Source organism: Amblyraja radiata, chromosome 16, assembly GCF_010909765.2.
Source record: "Amblyraja radiata isolate CabotCenter1 chromosome 16, sAmbRad1.1.pri, whole genome shotgun sequence".
In the NCBI taxonomy this organism is placed as follows: domain Eukaryota; kingdom Metazoa; phylum Chordata; class Chondrichthyes; order Rajiformes; family Rajidae; genus Amblyraja; species Amblyraja radiata.
This window is the reverse complement of record NC_045971.1, coordinates 24,891,898-24,917,754: the sequence shown is the minus strand read 5'-3', so window position 1 is coordinate 24,917,754 and position 25,857 is coordinate 24,891,898. Positions and strand designations below refer to the sequence as shown.

The following is a 25,857-nucleotide window of genomic DNA, read 5'->3' as shown; positions in this document are numbered from 1 at the left end:
CTCTCTCTACACCAACGACTGCACCTCCACAGACACCTGTCAAGCTTCTCAAGTTTGCGAACGACACAGCCCTGATTGGACTGATCCAGGATGGGGAGGAATCTGCCTACAGACAGGAAGTGTCACAGCTGGCATCCTGGTGCCATCGCAACAACCTAGAGCTCAATGCTCTTAAGACAGTGGAACTGATTGTAGACACCCCCCCCCCCCCTCCCCTCACCATCAACAACACCAGTCACATCTGTGGAGTATTTTAAGTTCCTGGGAAGCATCATCTCCAAGGACCTTAAGTGGGGGGCTACCATCGACTCCAGTCAAAAAGGCACAACAGAGTATGTACTTCCTGCGGCAGCTGAGGAAGCACAATCTGCCACAGGCAATGATGGTCCAATTCTACACGGCCATCGTAGAGTCTGTTCTCACCTTCTCCATCATGGTCTGGTTTGGCTCAGCCACCAAGCACGACACCTGGAGGCTGCAACGAATCGCCCGATCAGCAAAGAAGATTATTGGCTGCAACCTTCCCTCCATTGATGAACTGTACACTGCAAGGGCCAGGAAGCAAGCGGGCAAGATCATCTCTGACCCCTCTCACCCTGGTCACAAACTCTTTGAATCACTTCCCTCTGGAAGGCGTCTCCGGACTGTCAAAGCTGCCACAGCCAGACATAAAAACAGTTTTTATCCACGAGTAGTTGCTCTACTCAACAGCCAAAAATCGGTAGCCTCCCTTTGATCTGGTATTTTGTTGGTTCAGATGCTTGATCAATGGTGTTTTATCATTAATGTTTTATTATTATTAATGTTTAGTGTTTTCGGAGTCATTTGTAACTGTCACTGTATGTCATGTTGTTACTTGTGGGCGGAGCACCAAGGCAAATTCCTTGTATGTGAATACTTGGCCAATAAATTTACTTACTTAATCCAGGCTGGTGGAGTTGAATTGCCAAATTTTCCAATTTATTTTGTTCTTTCTGATTAAAAAATCATGTTTTTAAATCATATTTTTCAAGTGAAAAATGAACACAAGAAACTTTCCAATGATCCTGGTCATTTTAAATGAAGCGCTGGCATACTGTATCACACTGTGACTAATCTATCGTTTAGTAGCACTATAGATTATTGGAAACATTTGTTGCTTAACATGCTGGCTATCAGGCACTTGCTCAAAAGCAGAATAAAATGACGGCAAGCAGAAGGACAAAGGATGCAACAGAAAAGAAAAAGACTGCATATAATAGAGAACTTTAGATCACCCCCAGACCACGTAGCTCAAAATGTGCAGCATGTTAAACAATGGATCTTCCCCCTACTACTTGCATAGAATGATGGGCTTGCCATTGAAGATGAGAACCCAGATGTTAGGTCATAGTTAGGATATCCAACATGTATACCTCTGCCTCAGCAACATGTTTCACATATAAACATTTGAAGGCTTTTCACTGGAGAGTTAATAAGCTCAGATGCACAGTAGAAATGAGTTTAGGTTGATTGCGCAAAATATTTGTGCAGGTTATTAGATCAAATAACTGCAAAAGTCCAAATTGGAAAATGCTGGTATGTTTTTCCTCTTATGTATGGCTATAGACATCAGTACATTATTTTATTTTCATTCCGCGATACTAAATAATTAAAGTGTTACACCAGTTCATAATCTCCTTTATGTACAACACAAAGGTGTCTGCAGTGGAAATTGGCACTTTTATTGGTATTTTCTGAAACTGAACCTACTTTTAAAAAAAACACACACAAATCCACAAGCTAATGTGGCATACATTTGTCCAAGCTTAATGTTTGAAACATATGTACAATGTCAACCAAACCCTCAATAGTGTCAATAAAACAAAATAAATTCTACAAAGATTTGCTTCCAGGCCAACTCAATCCTTTCAATACAAATCTGGTGTTTCATTAACCATTTTGGCCAGCAATTTCCTTCACTCGTAAACATTCATGTGGTATCAGTTATCTGCCATCATCCTAACAGAGGTTATTCTGATCAACAAATACACAACAATAGAAAACACAACACAATTAGAATTCTTTAGATATTCTTACTTTGTTTCCTAATGTGGATAGACATTTCAACAACATATAACAGAAGGAAAAAGGTAGTGTTTTGATGGCAGAGTAATGTTATGCTACAATGCCTGCCTTTATATACTTCATTCAACTTAGCTATTTACAAGGATCATACAGATAATTGCTTTGAAAAAAGTAACTGCTCAATTCCCTTGGAAAGTATATGTAGAGATATTTGCAAGGTTTCTCCCCACCCCCCCCCCCCCCCAAGAGGGGCAAAACAGCAAGTGATCCGATTCAGATTTTAAAGTCAGCTGTAAACTAAATCAAAATTAAGTGTAATTCGAGATTAAAGCAAGGAGAGAGAAAATAGTTTGTGTTTGCAGCTGTCAAAGACTTGGTTTCGAAAACTACAAGCCCATGTAACACTGCTACAGTACTGAATTTCTACCACCAGAAGGTGCTGATGCCCCAAAGGCATGTTTGCCCACATCCTGGTAGCTGCCAAGCAATTTACTCAAATTTCACTAGTCCGGATTCAAAGTCTCACTTGACTACAAATCTGCAACATTTTTAAATACCAACTTGGGAGTGTCATTACCAACCCAATGCCCAAAAATAACAGGGTGGGGAAAATAGAGAGAACTGCCTTAATGGAGATACTATCTCACCGACTACAATACAAATGTTTCTGGATAAATATATTTTTAATGTTGAGGAACTGGGGAAGTAAATCCTATTCCTCAATCATCCTGGAACTCCCTAGATGGCAGCACTCAAGCCAAATTCCAAGACACTGGTTGCAGCAATGCAAGGCAGCAGCATCCCACTAAGATAGGTAGCAAATACTGACCTATAAACAGCACACAAATTATTAAATGAATTAAAGACAGTCGGCCCAACACAACAACCACAAAAATTTGTTTACAGAGGTGCTGTTGCTAAGCTGAATCCAAGCTCAGTAACAAAATAAACACTAAGATATTTTCTCACCATTTCAGAAGACACAAATCCTACCACCCAATTAATTCCATGAATAAACTTTGAAATCTGTTCAAACCAGTTTCCTTTGCAGATGTTATGTAGGGAACACTATAGCATCAGGGCACATAAGGCTACATAATAAATTAAAATGGAACATGAATGACACGTGTAGACAGAACTATATTTAAGAGTTACACAATATTTTACTTTCGCCTGTGCAGACAGCTAAACACACAAGATAAATTTCAAACCCCCCAAAAATAGCTATCCAGACATTTCCTTCACTGCAAGGATAATTACATTTCACTCTTACCATTATTACAGGACTGTTTTACACTGGTAGTCTCCTTAAATGGTTCAGAATGGCATACTACAAAATCTGAATTGTGAAAGTCAAGTTTGTGGTGGTAGAAAGACACTGAGTAATATACAGGTAAGAATGCAGCTCCAAGTACAGAGTTAATAATTGCACTGCACTATCCAGTGTATCAAGCCTCTTTCAAAGCAGTTTTGAAGATCATTAGACCTATATTGCAGTCTACAGTTTCATCATGGAGATGGAAGAGAAACAAAAGGTTGCCAAACCAAAAATGCAAACACATTGTCCATGCCCCTGACAATTCCTTTGGGCAATCCATTCTAAATTTGTTCCAGAAGCCATATTTAACCACACAATCTTCAGATTGAGACACCAAGTTGAAAAGCTGTTGCTCTTATTTTCACAGGCTCTGTATCAGAATATACCTGTAAATTAAACTGGAATGCAGAGGAATTAAGCAGTTTTTTTATTTAATCTGTACACTTTGCTTTTAAGCTAGATTTCATTTTTTTAATACCCAAGTTAGACCTTAAATGAAGCTAGCCCTTTAAATGGGTACATCAACTGTTTAAATAAATACCGAAAAAAAACTACATCTGTATATTTAAGCCCGGATTTATATTAGAAGTAAAATTAAAAATACAATTCAGTATAAAACACATTTGAAACAGTGATAACGAGAAAGTAAATTTAAATACAAGTACTGTCAAACATAACTGGTGCAAATAGACCTTGTGTTCACCGATTCCCTCTTCTCTCCTCACCCTGCCTCAAAGCTTTTGCAATATTTGCAAGATGGTGCAATCAAATTGTTGAATTAAGCCATTATTTTCAGTCTGATTCTAAATAGTGGCATGGAAGTTTTTTCATTGAATTCATAGATGTATGTGGCTTTTAATATTTTAATACTACTGTAGAGAAATTCCTTTATGCTATTCAAAAATAGAATTTCATGACAATTTAACTTTTCAATGGATACATTTAGAATTGTTAACTGGAGAAAAAAAAAATCCTACCCAAGGCATAGGCAAACTCCAGCCCAGAGCAAACTAGAGAAATTTGAAGTATACAAATACAGTAAGTGTATTCTGCTATGTAAAATACAATAGCAAAGTTCAATACACACCAAAATATTTGGGTCAACAGACTTAATCTTATGCTAGTTCGGTGTAACCAAACCCAATCCTATGTATGAAATTGTTTAACTTAATTTTTAATTAGTCTAATCACTTTCTACACAGTTAATTTATCAATTCTCAATATTTCAATTGTTACCTTGATTGACTTAGTTGATTTTAAAATACCCTTCTACTCCTTCACAGCAAGTCAGATCATTTTGTGGCAATTCATTTTCAGTCCCAATTAAAAGTAATTGGAAGTGATCATTTTGCTCAATACTGAATAAACACATTTCAATTCCCCCGTGACATCCCTATTAGTGGCCTTAAGTTGTGCCACTATACCTTTATCTATGTAGAGATATTAAAGCTTCGAAGCAGACCAAACATCATTCAGTTCACTTTCTTTGTTGAGCTTATACAAGTGTGTGATTGACAGGAAATATGCGCTCGCAGCTAGAGTTCACTCCTATTCCAGTATTTCACTGTCCAATAGTTCCGTCAAGTGGTCTTTGTGCATCGATTATACTCAGACTATATTTTACAGCCTTTAAAATAACAGCAGTGCCCTACACTTCATAAAAAATGCAAACCGAATGCTTTCCGTATAGAGCAAGGTTATCCAAGGAAAAAAGGTTCCAATGTGCATCTTTCAATATATAAACAATTTTATTTTCTAAATACTGTAGCAGTCTTGCACACAAGGTATTATACAAGGTTAAAAGCTGACTGAAAAAGTACTCCATCAAAATTACCAGATAGTGGCCAACAATTAGAATGTCCTATGACTTTATACTTTTCCTCAGCTTAAACTTGTGGGGCTTACTGTGACAGCACTGGCAACATTTCACCTTTGACCAAGGAGCAAAATGTACTGTCATTTAAAAGGTGCAGGATAAGACTAGCAGGCATCTCCAAATTTGTCACAATACACTCCAACATATATAATGTATATATGCCAAGAATTTGTATTCACACAAGCAGATATTTGGTGCCTTGTTAATTAATTAACTGCTTTCAGCATAAACGTTTACGGACAAGTTCCAATGATGCTTTGCCAAAATTTCCACTAACTGGCCTGTTAACATATGAAACTTAAACCTGCAGTCAGAAAACAATGCATCAACAGCTAGCACAGGCACATTCTCTAGTATTTAATCAAACTTTTGTTGGGTGTAAAGTTCCAGTCAGCTATTTACCTTTTACAGATTTACAAGTTTAAATTATTAATGAGCTCTGAAAAAAGGCACCTTCTTCTGTCTGAACAAGTTTCCAAGGATCAAACTGTAGAGGTTGTTCCTTAGAAAGCTCAGCAAAGTCTGTGCTCCCTGAATTCTCCATCGGTTGCTGGAATGAGACCTGAGTTGTCGACTGGCAAGAAGTCAAAGTGCTCGAAGATACCCCTGCGCTGGAAGGGGTCGTAGAAATCGATGCTGGTAAGTGCCTCAATATCAAGTCAACAGTTGGTAAGAGAGGCTTAAGGATATGGACTGGGCAGAAGGCAGAGCCAGTGGGATTGAAATTAACCTTGTTTTTATCAGGACACGAGTATAGCAAAGCCTGTTCAAAGGAAATAGCCCTGGGGAGGGAAAAAAGAGAGATTAATTCTCAATCATTTAATTGGGTAAGCATTTTAATCTAGACTGTACACTGTGGTTTCAAGGCAGCATCCAATTTAATTATCACTACCGTGCTTGCATACTAACATGACAAATCGTAATACCAAATCTATTATAATAGATTTTTTTTTAGATTTTTTTTTTTTTTTTTTTTAAAACAGTTTACCTTCAGGATTTAATTTATGTTGCAACTGGATTGCTGAAACTTCATAAATAAGTATCACAGCAGTACCTCTGCTTTCATAGACCTGCACTCTTGCATTTTCAGTTGAAGTTGTAATTTTACCGTTTTATTTCACTTAAATTCACTCCTAAAAGAATTAAATGAGCACGTTTGCTCACTTGTGCCGCTTCACTACATTGGAAATTGATGCCAGGAAGATTTTACTTGATTTGATTACTTCAAAGCATTGCTTTTTCCAAACATAAAGATTCCCACAAGGTTTGACGCAGAATATTTAGGAATATTCAATATACAGATTACTTCCCCAGATTTTGAACAATTTACCCTCTGAGAATGTTGTCTGCTATACGACACTGAATAGCATGTAAACACTTGCATATCTAAATCTAACGAATCCAGCCTTTCTATTCTAGCTGCTGTAAAATGCATTGGTCACAGTGACCGTTCTGCTACAATGTACACCTTGTTACAGCAAGCTATTGAATTTGGAATTCAATCAGCTTGTCGTCCCATGTATTCTGCACACTAGATTTTATTTGTTTATTCATGTTCTAGTGAAATATTAATTCCCATTATAAATCTGCAGATGAAGAGGTAGAGGTGTGCAATAATTGGCATTCAATATGGTTGAATTGTTTCTTTATGCAGCAGCAGAATTTTAGGATAATTCGAGAGAAAACCTGACACTAGCAGGGGCAAATAGGACAAGGCCCACAACATTGAATCGAAAGTTCAGTTTTTCAACTTTGCCTAAATTTCAATCCCTTGCCAACTACATTTAACGAGCAGAATGAAGCTTCATTCTAGCATCACTGTAAAAGTTAGGCAAACACTAATGAGAAAGGAGAGATCAGAACAATTTTATGCCTCAAAATAGGTTACACAGGCTTCAACCTTGCATGGATGGAGAAGCTGCACTTATCAATATTGGGACGAGAATGCCTTTGGAGAGTGACAGAGTTACATCTGTATATTAATTAGGAAGGAAAAAGTTCTACACCTGATGCTACTACACAGGGCTAAGAATCAAGAGATTCTTGGAATCAATGTAAATATGGGGGGAAATTGTGGTGGAGGGGGGGGTGGCAGCACCCATTTAATTGTTAAATCTGCAAGCACACTCAGATTTAGAGCCTTCAAGATGGCATAGATGGCTTGGGACTGACCTCCAACGCCCTCTGAGGTGCCGAGAGGTCACCATCTTACACTAATATTTAGTACGATTGTGCCTAATGTTTAGCACGATTGTAACTGAACTTTATCCAATTAGCAATTTTACTGTACTTGGGTACAGGCGCCAATAAAGTACCATTGAACCAGATTTAGTAATAGGCAGCAAGCCCATCAACTGATATCGTTGTTGCAGAAAGGTTGAGTGCAAAGTTGCTTTCAGTTTAGCTGCATAATGTTTGATTGGGAAATACCATCAAATTACTACAACAAACACAAAGAGCTTTTGTGAAAAAAAGATTGTGCACTCAATTGATTTTTGTACAGATTTAACTTACGGAGTTTCTTCAAATGCAGTCACCCGCTCACAACCCTCGGGAGGCTCCCGCTTGAACATGTAGCTGTGGTTTGGTTTGGGAGAGGAAGCATATTTCAGGAGAGGGGAGCTTGTGCCACCATCTGTGTGTAAAAACAAAACGTGGAGGAACTGATTTAGCAAAGCAGATTTTTTTTGTGTAATCAAATGGTTATGAGAAATTTATGAATGTACATCTTAAAATCAATAGATGGCAAGCCACACCTGCAGCAAGAATTAATACATGATTACTTAATATACTTATACTTCGATTCGTACAATAAAACAGACATTAAATGATCAGGTGGCTGTAAGGATGTTTTGATACCATCACAAAAATGAACCATGAATTCCATTCCAATACATGAGAAACAAACAAAATCAAATTGCAAGATTTAAGGAATATAGGATTCACCCAAATTGAGACAAATGCAATAAGCTTTAAATTAATGCGTATAATTACATAATGACCCTTTCTAGACCAATGGAGGCCATTCAGCTCATCATGTTCACACTGGACCCAAGTAGACATCCCCATTGAGTCCTACTCTTATTTCTGCACTCCTGCAACTTACTGTCTCACTTACTCATCAATTCCCCTTTGCTTCTTTTTGCTGTTAAACTATAGTAAGTGACATTTTACCATAACCAAATTATTCTGGGTATTCTGGATTCTCCACAGCACAAATGAAGCCAACTACTCGTCAAGTATGCTGCAAACCTGCATGGGTGGTGGAATATGGAAAAGGCAATAGCTATTTCCTGGATTCAGAAAGGTTGAAGCCAAAGCAAGTAAAATCAATTTTTTGCATGTTTTTCCAATTCCATGGTTGTGAAGCAGCACAAGTTAGTGCTTTGGACAGGTTAATGCACAGGTCATTCTGGATTGAAATCCATTCACCCGCTTTTCAAATGCCGAAAACCCAGAAATGACTTTTGCACAATGTAAAAATAACATAAAAAGCAACCTAGGAATATAATGCACAAATTTACTACCACAGGAGTGTTAACAAGGAACCATAGACTTACAACAGAAGGACACAATTAAGATAAGATAAAAGAGCCAGTAAAGGGTTGGGAATCTGTTGCTTTTATTAAATAGTCAAGAGCGTAATTTTGGTATTGCATGCATTCAGAGAAACTTTGGCAACTTGCAAGAGAATTTCAGAAATGATTGATTCCTTGCAGGCATTGAGACAGCCATCTTAGTGATCAGAACACTTCAACACAATTACCTTCACAATTATTTGCATACAATCTTTAACTCTTGTAGCATAAAGATTGTCAAATGCCATGGAAAAATACAAAGAGTCCAATTTGTCAGTATCTCCCCAGGTTACAAATGCTCAATTTATGGACAACCTAAATATGAGAGCTTTCCTAATATTATTAAATTGAAAAGTCTGACATGCATACACATTCACTCTACGAACGGCAGAACTAGTTTTCCTTGATGGCCGCACCGTTGTGTCTGGCTGCCTATCGTCGCTCGCCTCGACATCCGCATGATCTGCAGGTAGTCTTAGCCTACGAACGGCAAACACTCCTGAACATCCGAGCCTCTGTCGTCGACTTCATCCAAGGCCCCGGACAAAACTTCCTCCATCAATCGCTCCTCGCTCAACTCCCGGTAGGTGCATGGATCCGGCCTTACAGTCATCGCCGCACGAACCGAGCCAGAAGGCGGAGTAAACGCGCGGATGCTCAGGAAAAGCTGAAGAATCTCACCCGCACTCACCCAACATCGGCCTACCTCGCCCAGCGCTGCGAAGCCGGACCTGGTCGGCCCTACCGCTCCATTCATCGGTGGTCCCTCGAGCTCAGGTATGCCTCTATCCGTTTAATCATCTCAGTCCCCGGTCTGTCGGCCCGCGGGCTCCCAGCCAGGCCATCTGTGAAACGCAGCGGCGTGGTCTCCCTGAACTTCCGCCCGCTGGCATGGGAGCCGCTAACGGACCACAACTTACCTGCTGTCCCTGCTAAAATGGCCCTGATCAACACAAGATCCTTATCGAACAAAATCTTCATTCTCAACGACTTCTTCACCGCCCGTGGGTTGAACTTTTTACTGGTCACAGAAATCTGGCTTAATCCTGGTAAGCTTGCTCCACTCGTGGAACTGTCCTGATAACTGTAACTTTTTCAGCCCGCCCAGGCTCTCCAGACGCGGTGGGGGCCTAGCCACTGTGTTTAAGAAACATTTCAACTGCCGCCTCCTGAACGCTGATCATTTCTCCAGTTTCGAAGTGCAACTAACTATAGTAGGTCTAGTCTATCCCCTCTTAACTGTTCTTGTGTACCGCCCAGCAAAAAATGCATAAGGACTTTATCACCCAATTTGCTGATCTTATCTTTAGCTTTTTGTCCAAATTCGACCGGGTCTTGATTCTTGGTGATTTTAACATTCACATCTGCTGTCCTAGTAAGCCTCTTGTGAGTGAATTTATGCACCTGGTAGAGTCATTCAATCTGACTCTACTTACCACTGGACCCACTCACAAGCTTGGCCATACACTCGACCTGGTGCTATTGTCCGGTCTCCCAAATTGTAATATAGAAATTATTGATGCTTGTCTGTCATATCATAACACAATCATATTTGATGCATCTCTGCCTTCCTCTCCCTCAAAGTCTCATCTCCCTGTTCGTGCTTGGCTCCACTATGAAGCCTGCCCCCTTGACGTTGTCCCCACTACCCTTCTGAAGGATGTCATTGCAATAGCTGGTCCCAGCATCCTCTGTATCAACAGTTCTCTGGCCACTGGCACTGTTCCAACCTGTTTCAAGCACGCGGTGGTCCAGCCCCTCCTGAAAAAACCTAACCTAGACCCCAACTTGCCTAGTAACTACAGACCTATTTCCAAACTGCCTTTCCTCTCAAAAGTTCTTGAAAAGGTGATTCTAAATCAACTAATACCTTACCTACACCAAAATACCTTCCTGGAAAGTTTCCAATCAGGTTTCAGGGCCCACTACAGCACAGAGTCTGCCATGTTGAAGGTACACAATGACCTGCTTCTCGCCATCGACTCCGGCGACTGTGCAATCCTGCTCCTTCTCAACCTCAGCGCAGCGTTTGATACAGTGGACCACGCCATCCTAATTGACAATTTCCGGTACGGGGTTGGTGTTGATGACACTGCCCTGAGCTGGCCATTTCCTACCTCAGAAATAGGAGTTTCCCTACCAATATAGGCAATTCTTTCTCTTCCCCAGCTAGCCTTTTCTGTGGGGTGCCACAAGGCTCCATCCTAGGCCCCATTCTCTTCTCTCTGTACATGCTCCCCCTTGGCCAAGTCATTCAAAGGCATGGCATTTCTTTCACTGTTATGCAGATGACACACAGCTCTATCTCCCCCTGAAACCCAACAACCGGTCAAATTTAAACAGCCTCATGCACTGCTCGAGGACATAAAATGTTGGAGGGTACAGAACTTCCTCCAACTAAACGAGAGCAAGTCTGAGGTCATCCTGATCGGCCCGTCCGACTCCATCAAAACGATAACAGGCAGCCTTGGAAGCCTAACCTCCTTAGTCAAATCGCACGTCAAAAACCATGGCGTGATATTTGACTCCGCATTAAAGTTTGACAAGCAAGTCAACTCTGTGGTAAAAGCTAGTTTCTTCCAGCTTTGTACCATAACTAAAATCAAACCATTCCTCCAATTCGACGACCTTGAAAAAATCATCCACGCATTCATCTCCTCCCGCCATGACTACTGCAACTCCCTATACACTAGCATCAGCCAATCATACGTCTCGCCTGCTATTGGTTCAAAACGCAGCAGCGAGACTTCTGATGGGTACCCGTAAAATGGACCACATCACCCCGATTCTGGCCTCTCTCCACTGGCTCCCAGTACGGTACAGAATCAACTTCAAGCTCCTCTTATTCATTTACAAAACCCTTAACAGGCTTGCCCCCCCCCCCCCCCATATAAAAAATCTTCTAACCCACCATTCTACCTCCAGGTCCCTCAGGTCGGCCAACTTGGGGCTACTGACTATCCCGCGGTCTAGGTTTAAGCTCAGAGGTGACCGCGCTTTTGCAGTTGCAGCACCTAGACTGTGGAACAGCATCCCTCTCCTCATCAGAACTGTCCCCTCCATCGACTCCTTTAAATCGAGGCTCAAAACCTATTTCTACTCCCTAGCGTTTTTGAGGCCCTCTGAGGGGGCGCTGTAAACAGTTTATGTATGTATTGTTAAGTCCGTGTACCATTGTATGTAGCACATTAATAACTGATGTACAGCACTTTGGTCAACGCGAGTTGTTTTTAAATGTGCTATACAAATAAATTGACTTGACTTCTCTCCCCACTTTTAGTAATTGTTCTTTATCAGTATTGTGCTTTTAATGTCATTCATTGCAACATTATGGAGCTATGGTTAGCAGAGCATGATTGTATCTTGAGTTGCAGACAAAATCGACATGAATATTTGTAAAAAAGAGAATCAATTCATTATCCAAGCTTAAGAAAGAACTGCAGATGCTGGAAAAATCAAAAGTAGACAAAAAAGCTGGAGAAACTTAGCGGGTGAGGCAGCATCTATGGAGCGAAGGAATAGGCGATGTTTCGGGTTGAGATCCTTCTTCAGACAATCTTGGTCTGTATTACAATAGAGCTTTGTACAAAACCACTCATTTTTATGTCAGAAAACATTTGATCTATATATTGTACCATCATGGTCTTACCTTTATCTTGAACGAAAAATGACACATCTTCAATGATACAAGGTCCCTCTTCCTGGATTCCATTTGGGTATGAAGGAGATGGGGATGGGGATGGATATGGAGAGGGACTGCTATGGCCACTGGTCTGTTCAAGAGGTACAGGAGAAAGGTCACTCTGAGAAATGCTGCTGGAACTCTGGGAAGGGAAGGGTGCCCTGTGCCCATCCGGTGCATCCATAATCTACAAAGTAGGAACAGGAAAGAGGATAAAGTGACGCGAAAAGTCCAAATCACAGCAAATAAATAAAACATATTAACCACAATTTCACAGATAAGTGCTGATTGAAAATATTAAACTTTAAATACACAGATAGTATACTGCACTGTATTTTAATCATATCACAAGCCCCTGGGTTCACATGTTGCGAAAATTCACCTTTGAAATTAAAGCCACTGAAACAAACCACATGGTGATAACACATCTGCACAGCCACAAGACCCGCACAATAAAATGTTTTCTCCCCCCCACTGAAGGAACCAGTGGAATTACCCAATCTCACCCCCCCCCCCGCCCCCCCAAAAGAAGATTCCAAACGATTTCTCATATAATTTTAATAAGACAGTAACGTATTGGGTGTTATCAAACTTCACCTGATATCTGGCATTGGAGTGGATGACCACAAGGACGGTGCCAAAGGCAATATTCTCTCCTTAAAATACTTCAGAAATAATTTAACTAACCACTTATCAAACTAGTTTATTAGATTGTGTGCATTATCTGCTGCTGATACTTCAGTTATAAAACATTGCAAAATGCACAAAAGATAATTCTCAGCTTCACCTATTTCACAAAGGTCAACTGTCAACTTGAATAAGTGAATTTCATTGGCAATTGAATTAATTTTAATAGTGCCATTCAATCTTTGAAAACATGTCCAAGAACAGAAAGTGTTTCACAGCTAACAAAAGGTATTTTGGCAGCTTAATCACTATTGTAATAACTACTATCCCTGACAAGGATGAATTCTATAATTCCTACACATTTCTTTATGGCAATGAATTGAATTGCTATTACGTGGGCTCAAGATACAGTGGAACTCAAAACCTTGAATATCAAAAAGCAGGAACCAAGATGAATTAAAATTACAATCAGATGAGGCTGTTCACTTGGATTTGAGACCATTAATCATGGGGAATGCTAGCATGGACAAGGATGTGATATTTCCCACACATAATTCCCAATATAATTCTGCAATAAATTCTCACACATTCACTAGACTTCTAACAGGATTAATACATTGAATGGATTAATACATTGAATTGGAGGAACAGCACCTCATATTCCGCCTGGGTTGCTTGCGTCCGGATGGCATGAACATTGATTTCTCCCAATTTTGCTAGCCCTTGCTGTCTCCTCCCCTTCCTTAACCCTCGAGCTGTCTCCTCCCATCTCCCCGCCCTCGGGCTCCTCCTCCTCCCTTTCTCCTTCCTTCTCCCCCCCACCCCACATCAGTCTGAAGAAGGGTTTCGGCCCGAAACGTCACCTATTTCCTTCGCTCCATAGATGCTGCTGCACCCGCTGAGTTTCTCCAGCATTTTTGTGTGCCTTCGATCTTCCAGCATCTGCAGTTCCTTCTTGAACACTTAATACATTGAACGTTTGAGCTACTACTTTCCTACTACAAAGGCAATGGAAAATTCCACCAAGGACCAGGTTTGGACAGCTGGAGGCAGCCCGGGATTGGCAGATGCTGGTGGACGTGGACCAATGGCTTGCAGTTCCATCAGAGATAGCCATCACCAACTTGAGGCCTGATCTTGTGCTCTGGTCGAACTCTCAGTGCATGGTGTATTTTGTGGAGCTCACAGCCCCTTGGGAGGATGCTGTGCAGGAAGCCTTCGAAAGAAAGAAACTGCGATATACAGAGCTTGCAGCGGAGGCAGAACAGCGGGGCTGGAGAACTAAGATCTGCCCGGTAGAAGTTGGATGTCGAGGATTCGTGGCAACATCTACCTTAAGACTGATGAAGGACCTGGGGATCAGCGGACAAGCCCTACGCCAGGCCATCAAAGAAACATCACGGGTGGCAGAGCGGAGTAGCCAGTGGCTCTGGCTGAAGAGGAAAGACCCCATTTGGTCTCCCAAATAACCAACTAGACAGATGCAGAGGGGGGTGGTTCTGGGATGCCAGAATGCACCGCTGAGCCTACTGGAGACGTTGTGGGTTCAATCAGCGAAACGTCGATGAAAGTAGGTGCCCACTTGATAATCCAATGACATGTCTGCCTAGCCTTTCTCAACATCGGAGGAGCATAGGTGAGTGCAGAAGGCTCCCATCACCATCGGGAGTAAATTGATATTTGGCACTTTGGACTTTTAACATCTAATCCTGTGCATTTGTAAACATCCTACTATCACTACGCAACTCATTTGAAGCCAACTTCTAAAATCACCATGTCCCATATTCAATAACGTGTGCAATTGGATGTATAGGCAACACTACATTATGGGGCTGAGGGGGGCAAGGGATTGGATCCCTACAAAAGGGTCTGTCTGTATTGGAATTTTCCATGACCTGCACATGTGTCAGCAGCACAAATTGAAAAAGTGATTTACACTTTCTGTGAGGAGTAATTATTCAAGCAGCTGGAACACAGGAGTTGCCTATAAACAAAACATTCAAGCGATAGTTTAAATATACATACCCTCAGTAACTCTTTATCTCCAGGTTCTTTTATAAACATCCCTTCAATTTCCTGATTTATTGCTTCCAAGCTGTTCCTAAGTCGTGGAATTAACTTTGTGATCGCAAGGTTTGCTGGCAAAATCGGTACAAACTTGGAAGTTCCCTTTTGAAGATCAATGTAATGTTATTAAAAACAACAAAAATTCAATGAAAAAATAATGTTTACAGTTTTAAAGAGCACACACCAATAGAATAATTAACTTATTTGCAGGCACTATTAACTTACTTATAGACAAATTTGAACTTTCGAAAAAATTCTATGTTTTATCATAGTTAATGTCAAATACAAATGATAACTCCATAATCTAAATGATTCACAACTATGTTGAGATACTCAAAATAGTCCTGAATACAAGAGTATATCATATAAATATTATTAAATAAACCACAAAAAGGTAAAATATTGCTGGAATTATGTGGACTGATTGATGTGGAAACATTTCGAAAGATTACAGTAGGTAAATAGTAAATAGAAATGGGGTCTTCAGTACACTTCTCCCTTATGCAATGCTTGTATATATATTTTTCTGAAAAGCAAACTAAAGATCTCCTGTATTTCAGCAATCAATATTCAAGACCAAGTTCAGACAATTAAAACTGGCAGAATGCTTTGTTCCCCCCAATACACATTTTAAGATGTTTGCAAATCAGTACGATTCAAACTGGAAAACCATATTTAAGGCATACAATTGGTCCCTTGTCTATGGAGATTGATCTAGGTTACAGTAGATTTAAATAAAACTTAGTTAAACTCTAAATCACTATCATAGTCAAAGTCCATTTGACAAGGAATTGCATCTTACTTGCTGTACTAAACCTATGGCAGTATGATCTCCGTGCAGTGGCGACTGTCGTTCTTTGTCTCTGCCGTGCTGCTTGGTGAGTTTGGTGCGCTGGAGTTGCTGTCTGAGCTTTGCAATCTGGTGAGATGTCACAAAGGAAAATATTAAAATTCTTAATTTCTTACTTTGTGTGGATACTCACCTGCTGAATATATTCAAAACAGAAAACAAATCCATTTTGAATATTAAATGGAACTAAGGAATACATTCAAGGAAAAAAGGAATTAAGATAGAGGACCAGTTATAATCGTATTGGTATACAGGAACCGAGACACAATAATTTACTTTTCCTTTCATGTGTGTTCATTCTGCATTACAAGTATTCTAGTGATATCAGTTTAATAACTTCTTGCACAAAAACAATACTACCAAAGTTCAAGTGATCATAGAGGCTAAAGATCTTACAAGGAGGTAAGCAACAAAGGGAGAAGTGTAGAAACCAAGGAACTGCAGATGCTGGTTTACACAAAGGGCAAAGCGCTGGAGTAACTCAGTGGGTCAGGCAACATCCCTGGAGAACATGGACAGCCTGGACCTTTCTTCAGACTGATTTGGGGGGGGGGAAAGACTTGGGAGAGGAAAATTAGGACAAAGCATGGCAGGTTAATAGGTGAACACATGCAAAGGGGGGGGGGGGGGGGGGGGGGGGTTGACAGGCAGATGGTTGGAACAAAGGCCAGAAGGTGCAAGAAAGACAGTTCGAAGAGTTGAAAATTGTGAAGCCAGAAAAAATGTAGTGGGGGGGGGGGGGGGGGGGGGGGGAAGAGATATAGGTGGGAATCCAGGTGTGATTCAGAGTCTCCACAGACATGCGACCAATAATATGCCTTAAAATTGGTTCTCCAGTTTGGGTCATACTGTTCTGCTAAAGGGGCGGGAGGGGGTTGGTGTTAGAGGTAGCCTAAAATTGGAGAATTCAACGTACAGGAGGCCATATCATGAACACCAAATGCAGTATATAAGGTTAGAGGAGGTGCACATTAACCTGTCACACCTAGAAGAACAGCTGGGGTCCTTGGATGGAAGCAGGAAAAGGAGGAGGGAGAAGTGATGTCATTCTTTGCTTGTATTATGAAAGTCAACAAGCTGCTATGGATTTCACAGCTGTAGTATGTTGAAGCAATTATGTGATTATATTGGAACATACTTTAGCCAAATTTACTGGTTAGACTGCACAATTTGGGCAATTTTGACAAGTTTAACAACATGGTGATATATAATAACACTGAAATTCTACTTTAAAATACCATGTTCCATAAGGCATTCAAGCTTAACTTTTCACTTTTTAAAGCTTGGCTTGTATGTGGCAAAACATTTCAAAAGGTAATGGCTAACAGGAACTCAATATTAAAATTTTTGTTGACGCATATTCAAAACGTACAAAAACAAATGTCATTGAAACTTTTGTATTTATGACAGATGATAAACTGGATTGAAGGTAGATGAAAATGCAGAATAGGGAACATGCTGTCGTGCAAATACAATGAACCAGCTTGAAATGTTTAAAAACAAATTGACCCTTTTCAATTTGCCCTCGGGAATCCCACTTGATCTTCCCTCCAACAAGGTTTCCAAACAAGTTTTTAACTTTGGAATTATAATTGCAAGCAGCAGGGCGACCACAAAGGGTTTTAATAAGAGCTTAACCATTCTTATCGCTCACTATAGTTTGTCCTTGTTCATAACAATAACAAAATAACCACAAATGTTTTCAGTTGAAGCTAAAAATTAAAAATCAGTGGAAATTTGCTGCATTCCATGTACATTGCATTTTATATGGTTCAAGAGTTTATAAACCATCAAAGTGCATTGAAGTACTTCTGAAAGATATTTGCTGTAGAAATGTGGTAGAGGAATCACATTCTCACAAGCCACCACAAGTGACCAGATAACAGCATTCTGATTGTGGATAAAATCTGGAATCTGACACCATGGAATTCCCATAATCATTTTCAAATAGTGTTATGAATATCCTGTTTCTAACCAAGAGGGCAGACAAGTTTCAGGTAAAAGTTGGCACTCAACTGTGAGCAGTTCCTCTACACTGCGTTGAAGCCTCAGTGCCAATTACAGGCTCCAGCTTCTAAACTGGAGCTAGAGCCCACAATAAGATGGATCAAAAACCATGCTGGCATTGCAAGGTCAAGGCTTTGATTTTAATTTGCATGCTAGCCAAATACATTTCCACTCCCATCACCAGACCTCAAAGATTAAGGTACAATGCTGTCCGCGAGTGGAAGGAATTGGAAATTTTTAAAAAATGCAAGTATTGGCCATTTGGACCTTCAGATTTTAGGAATCTGGATTCCCAATAGCTGTGCATCAATAACAATGACAAAATTCAAAAGTGTTTAGTGCACAATCAGAATATATGCAATAATTTATTCAATCATTTACCAATCTAAATATTACTTTGCTTTACTTTAAGATAATTTCATTTCAGAAGATGTTGACCATCTTCCATATTACATCACAAGCAGAAAATTCCCAACAGAGCATGTTGGCCCCAACCTGCGAAACATCTGCAGCCTCATCTTTCCTCAACTCAAACATTCCAAAGTGCTTTACTATATTTTGAAAGTACAGTCATTGCCAGTTAAAAAAAAAGTTATTTTCAGTTAGTCACTAAGAGGAAACATTTTTAATATCATTTTTAATCTATCGCAAAAGAATGGGTTTAGCATCACAAAGGTAACTTGTTTTGTGCCAAATTTGATGCTTTCCATAAGTTAATTCCTATCATAGAAAGTTGGGTGACTGGTTATTTATATAATTTTCCTGTTTTGCCAGTTAGTGTGAGATCAAGGGATAATACAAGAGAGCATTATTATACCATTATTATTATTCCCATTTTTGTAGTGGTCATTTGCCCTCCACAGCACAAATTTTGAGAGGGGGAAAACAGTTCTGAAGAACCACATTCTCTTGTTATTTCTCCCAAACCTGACAAAATTTTCAATTTTCAAATATATTTTGTTTCTAACTTGAGCTGGTATGGCCAAGTGTTGCACAGTGTGCAACCAGGTGACCAAAGTCATTTAACCAGGATCCCCACAGGTATAACAGCATTCACACTAGCACATGACTTGCCTCTTTCAGCTGATCTGCACTGCCCCACGATGCAGAACGTTTGTGAGAATTCTTCCTTTTCAGACCCATCTCATGCCAAGTGCTAGGAGTCTGCAAACAAAGTAGTTTCATTAATTGTATAAAGGAAAAAAGTATTTAAACTAAATTATGCTTTTTGAAAAACAGTCTCCATTACCACATGAGAGCAAATCTAGATTCAATTATTATTTCAAAACTATTTTCATTGTTTAGTACCGGTACTTGCAGTAGATGCAACAAACTCAACATTATCATTACTATAGTTATAAAGAGGGGATATTGAAATACTCTGAACAGGTTATAGCTAATATATATTTAAACTTAATTATTAACATTAATTTGTTTAATTAACAATGATTTGGTATTTTTCTGTAATAACCCAGAGACATCGACAAGGCCAGCACAAATTTGTATGAAATTAAAAAAAATGTAAGCTGTTTGTCCAGTTTGAACACATCCAAAACACCAAAAATCAACATTTTTTCAAGCAATGGTTATACCTCAGATGAAATTTTAGCACCAGCTGCATTTAGAGGTAGTTAGAACAGAGACAGTTGCCATTATTATAGAATCTCAATCTGCCGGATAAGAGATGCAGTTTCATGGACTATACACTCATATCGCCAGCATTATTCCTAATTACAAAAAATTCTACCAGAAATACAGGTTGTATTTGTAAATGTAATGAAAAGCAAGTCCCATTTATTTAGCTGCAGAGAGGTATTTTTGACAGAATGGAATGCCAGCTTTTTACTACTACACTTGTACATCAATGCATGCTTCATACAAATCTTAGCAAGGAATGAAAATTAAATATTGCAAAAATCATTAAATGATTGGTATGATTGCAAAAAAAAAAAAAAGCATGACTGCTGAAAGTACAAAGAATAAATGTTAAGCAGGTTAGCCTACTTCTTTAAATCAAGTGATCGATACAATTTCGCTTGGAGTAGATTAATAAACGAGCTCTTGGAGCTGTTGCACAGAATTGCACATTTTAACTACCATTAAGGACATCAAAATCTAGAAGGTCAATCCTTGGATTAAGGGAAATGACTGCAATACCAGTTACTTTAGACCATCTTTTACATAGCAATTTCCGCTCCCAAAGTCTTTTTGTGTACTTTGTAATAAGATAGCAATGAAGCTAGAAAACACCTGATGAAAAGTAAGTGTTTTCCCCCCCTTAGCGTTTTGTGAGATCTAATAGTTGTAGTGTACACAATGACACGAGAAAACCTTTTAATACTGCATTTCGGAAGGTTCCAGATCTATCAAACCAAGAACCGAACCAAACTTGCATTTACTAATAGTTTATGATGTCATTTTTATATAACTGTACATCTTGAACATTCCATATTAGAGTTGAAAATGTACAATTATTTTTTTAATGGGAAAACATTCTGATGAAAAGAGGGAGGAAGTTCAGAGTTAAAGCTATTGTTTCCATACCAAACCTGATTCAGAATAACAGAAAACAATATAACTAAGTCACATTCAGAAATATTCAATCTAAAAAAAAATGGTTCAGCTAAGGCCAATTATCAGATTATCCCCCAGAAAATACAGCTGCCAAATCCAGGCCATTATAGACACATACTACAGAAAGCAAAGAATTGTATACATCAGAGATACACAACCGCATTAACTACAAAACTCTACCTCACACCCTTCAATCGATAATTGGAGAAGCAACTACAGATCGAAGCAGATGACCATAGGGCAAAACAGATGCCATGACTTCTATGATGAGACTTGTTGGTACACAAAGACCACTGGATATGGGCCAAATGGCATACACAATGGTTAGCCCATTCTAGCTAACACAAAGCTTAGAAATGGATTTAAAGAGAATAGCAAATCAAAGACCGTAATATTGACGCCAACCCTTGGCTGTTCAGTTCAAATCAACTAATTACCATTGTTCCCTAATTCTCAGGTTCATCCCACTTACTGTCGATTTGATCCTTTCCAATTTCCCCTTTTCCACTACTTCCCTTGTCCCATGCAGACGCCTTTGCAGCTCCCTGCAAAAAATCAGATCCCAGCATAGTTCATCGTATAAGCCACTGCAAGAAATGGACACCAAGGTACTTGGAAACTTATTCTCACGAAAGTCATGTCTTGAGAATCTGGTACAATGCAGCTTAATAGCAAGCGAACACATCCTAAGCACAAGTTCATTATAATGCTCAGATCAGACCCAGATAAGAGTTGCACTAAACACAAGGACACAAAGTGCTGGGGTAACTCAGGTCAGGCAGTATTTCTGGAGAACATGGATAGGTGATGTTTTGGGTCAAGGCCCTTCTTCCAGAAATGCTACCCGACCTGCTGAGTTACTCCAGCACTGGGTACGTGTGTATTAGCCAGCATCTGTAGTTCTTCGTTTCTACAACCACTAAACCTGTCCCATTTCTAGCTCTAGTATTGATCAACATGCATCGTTTGCATTTGCCTTATCTCTTCATGGTGGTAAACTCCATATTCTAATGACTCTGGATGAAGGGTTCTGGTCAAATTTGCCATTTTATTTTAATGGGCATTGCTTCCAATTCTGGTTTTACCCTCCAAATGCAAAACAATTGCTGCACCTCTCTGCTATCAGTTGCATTCTGCATTGAAGAACTGCCAAGTTACTTCTTGCACATTTCACTTGGAGATTTCATTTTGTTCATATTCTTCTCAATATATAAAACCATAGCCCAATTACTATTCCAGATAATTTTATTTTTGCACCTGCAATGCCTTTTATGCCCTTTGCATGGAAATTGTAAGTGCCCATTGCACTCCAATGCATTTTAACTACAGTTCTTTATGTTAAGCTTCAGGTTTTTTTTGACAAAGACCCAATTATCTGCTTTGTTACTTTTATGGTTTGTATTTGTACTCGTCGTAACTCATTATTACATTTCATGAAGTATGTGGTCTCGTTACTCCTCGCTAAACATACCACCTCAAATTGAAACCAATTTCTGCACACGTCAAGAAATACAGTGTGTCACATTCAAATGTAAATCTCAAACAAATGAAATGCTGGGGACTTCATCTGCTTTAGCTTTACTGCAAATTGTAGGCCATCTTCAATTGCACAATGCTTTGTTTGTACCTCAAGTAGCCTTATTCTCAAAGCCTGCCAGCATCAGTTAAAGAGTAAAAGTATAATATTCCAATCTTCATTTGCACATGAAATAAGTAAAAGAACACTGAATGGATAATTCAGACAATGAGCAAATGATCAGGCCTTAAAACCTAATACCTTTTCTGGATCAAAGAGTCAGAAGTCCACTTGGCACAAATGAACTGAAATAACCAAGAATCCTGTACCTAGCAACTGTTACCACCTTTCTAAACCCATAATCCCCTGTGATTAATGCATTTGTACAGTTAAATTGTAAAGTCTATTCTCACAAATCGCCATAGAAATATCGGATTTGAAAACCTATAATTGTACCCCTTCCAATTTTGAACAGGACAGATGTGAGATTCATCTCCTGACATTCTAAAGCCTTTCCATTACCCACATTGTCAAATTGTATAGTGTGTGTTCTTTATACCCTTTCTGGCTTAATCCCTCCCTTCACCACCTCCAGTTTAAATTCCAGTTGGAATATTTTGGAGGACCAAGTAACCAAGAACCAAGAACCAAGGTTAATTCCCGGAATGGCGGGACTGTCATTGCATTGGAATACCATTCCCGTCGCTAGCAAAAGCAATTTCTCAAAAACAGGTAACTCGGCCTCCTGGAGGAAATTAGAACCACATATTACTGGAACACCAAATTATTTATTCCCCCCTCGACTGGTGCAGTGTGCCATTCACAAAATGCACCACAGTTCCTGACAAGAGCACTCTTACCTCCACCTATGAGGACATTGGCATGGGAACACCACTGCCTAGTTCCTGTCAACTTGGAAAAAGAACACAATTCCTTCATCATTGGAAGTCCCTGCTCTACAGCACTGGAGTATTTTCACTTGGACTGCAGTACAGGTGCACAACCTTTTATCCGAAAGCCTTGGGACCAGACACTTTTCGTAATTCAGAATTTGTCGGTCTTCGGAATGGAAATTTTTTTGCGTAGATTTTAATGGCTGGCTCAGTGGTAGAGTGTTCGGCTCATATCCGCAAGGTCGCGAGTTTGCGCCTTGATCCTGGCAGTTACTCGATCGCGAGTTTGAGTCTTCAATGTCGTTTTTTCTTGCAGAATAAATGTTTGTATGAAATGCAGTGTAGGAGAGGTGTACTGACTGTGTGGGCAGAACTTTGGAAGTGATTGCCCACCAGTCTAAAAAGCCGCTATGTCTCCCTGTCCCTGGGATAGCAGGGGGCGATCAAACAGCACAATACCCCCCTCCCCCTCCAACTCCAGAGGAATCCGCTCCCCGATGGGCCGCTACGGCGACAAGTGGCAGTTTGCCCACAGCCCGAGCTGCGCCCCCTCATCCGCCACCCCAAGAACAAGACGTACCTTGCACACCATCAGCTTCTGCCCCTACGTGTTCCTCTGGAGTTGGAGCGGGGCTGGGCTGGAGTTGCTGCTGGCTGTGGGTCTCTGGGATCTCCGTGCTTGCAGTGGGCCTGGGGGTCGGTGGTGGGAGCTGTGGACCTACGGACCTACCTCCGTGGAGCTAGCCAGCTTCGGAGCGTGGAGAGCTGCGGGGGCGAGCTGCTGCGACCCGACTTCGGTGGATGGTGACACCGGGAGCTCGCGGGTCCCCGGTGGGAGACTGCTTTGCGGGGCACCGGCAGCGGCGACTTCTCCCGCCCGAATTACGGGGTTGAGAGTGACCTGGAGGGGGGCCTTACAACGCCCGGCGCGGCTGTAAATTGCCGCGGACTTGCTAGAGCCCGCCGGGGGCTCCAACATCAAGACCGGGGCAGGGCCCTACATCGCCCGGCGTGGCTTTGAGTGGCCGCTCCCCGATGGGCCCCTACGACGCCCCGAGCTGCGCCCCGTCATCCGCAACCCAGGTTCCTCTGTAGTTGGAGCGGGGCTGGGCTGCTGTTGGCTGTGGGTCTCTGGGATCTCCGTGCTTGCGGTGGGCCTGGTGGTCGGTGTCCAATTGGTCCTGACGTCTCCGGTGACTGGCACGGTCCTGCTGCAATCGCCGACGTGAAGACAGTGCAAAGCCCCCGCGCCGGTGCAATGGGCGGGGAGCTGGAGAGGGGAGGGAAGGGGTCACACATATGGCCGGGAAGCAGAGGGGCGTAGGTGGGGTGAAACTGAAGGGAGCGACAATCTGCACTGTGTATCGTGAGTCTACCGTGGGAACTTTTTAACTCAGCGGGCAGGCAGCAGCATATTGTCAATTATTAACCCTCCCGCGCAATATACCCTCATCTTCTCTTTTATGAATGGGGATTTAGTTCCCCTTTCTTCGAGGACCGACCGGAGGTTCCGCTGTCACCTCTGCGGGCCGCCCTCGGTGAACGTTTTCAAGGACCTTTCTTCAAGGACCGAAAAAATGGCCGCTATTCGGAGGTTTTCGTTATTTGGATCTTCGGATAAAAGGTTGTGCACCTGTAGTTCATGATAACTGGCCTTACAGCATCACTCACAGCTTTCAATATCCACACCCACAAAAATTAAATTATGAACAAAATGCAATTTTCCACCAGCAGGTTCAAGCCTTTTACCACAGCAATTATATACTCAAGGGTACTCGATGAGCAGACTGTCCCTAGTCCCAGCACCTTTCACCCGATGTCGTCACATTCCTTAAATATTGCATTATCTGAATGGTTCAGGTGAGTCACTGAACAAAGAGTGTGTTAGATTATGGGCAAAACTTATTAAATGACATTAAGGCAAAGACACCAAATAAACTCTTTCCATATGCAGAAATATTTACAGATACTAAGCCTTCCTTGAGGTACTGAGCATCACAAAATTATCTGTGGAACACAAATTATAGGCCTTGAACATTTTTTTTTGGGGGGGGGGTCTAAAATAAACACCTTTAAACAGTTGTTTCCTTTCCCCTCTATACCCCAAAAAGCTCTGGGAACATTTTAAAGTGATCCCCACAATTTACCAGAAAGTGGAACAAAACTTTCTATAAAATGCATAACTATTATAATTAATAGAATTTCTATTCACATGCATTTTCAACACAACATTAAATTTCATAATTTCTTGCTCAGTATTTCAGAATTGGTTATGAGAGCAAATAAGTACACAAACCACAAAAAAAGTCCCAACGTTAAAGGATGTGGGCAATAAGACAAGCTTGCCTATATTTAAAATCGACATTGGTTATGTAGGCCATTTAACAGTCACCTCCTGATATGCCCTGATAATACTTTAGCTTTTGTAGCTGACGAGCTTTACAAATTTTGCAATGTGGCCAAACTCTTCAGAAACAGAAACATCCAGTTAAGTTATGGTGAAGACTGTTTATTTGGTAACAGAACGAGTTGAGGGCACAAACTATTTTGGGTTGTCTTAGCCCCATTGACCTACAGCAATTTAAAACTCTAGTCTATGGGGGAAAGTTACTATAGGCAATAAAACTGGGAATAGAGAGCACACCAGGTTATTTTTGACATCTCCTGCAAGATTTTTTTCTTGGTCCAGGTAACAGGTCAACAAAAAAAACACCACACAAAAAAGCTCCTGCGCAGCCAGTTTCAGCCATCCAACTATTTTCAGCACGTAGTTGATCTGACATTCCACTACTTTGTGTTTGGTGCTCTCGTGGCCTAATTCAG

At 40.7% G+C, this 25,857-nt stretch overlaps 1 protein-coding gene across 2 annotated transcripts in view; it reads right to left on the bottom strand.

The window, feature by feature from the left end:
- Positions 1-1,682: 1,682 nt before the first annotated feature.
- The window catches only part of fam117a (family with sequence similarity 117 member A), a 49,140-nt gene continuing 24,965 nt past the window's right edge, over positions 1,683-25,857 (bottom strand). The window contains exons 3-9 of one of the 2 annotated variants that reach the window (XM_033035347.1): positions 19,126-19,215; positions 15,997-16,113; positions 15,153-15,296; positions 12,468-12,687; positions 7,755-7,875; positions 5,694-6,022; positions 1,683-3,762 (exon numbers count right to left, since the gene is read on the bottom strand). In XM_033035347.1, coding sequence (XP_032891238.1) covers positions 3,758-3,762; positions 5,694-6,022; positions 7,755-7,875; positions 12,468-12,687; positions 15,153-15,296; positions 15,997-16,113; positions 19,126-19,215 — 1,026 coding nt within the window. In that variant the 3' untranslated portion in view covers positions 1,683-3,757. Of the gene's footprint in view, positions 6,023-7,754; positions 7,876-12,467; positions 12,688-15,152; positions 15,297-15,996; positions 16,114-19,125; positions 19,216-25,857 lie in introns of both variants that reach the window. The other variant, XM_033035346.1, reaches the window with a different exon arrangement.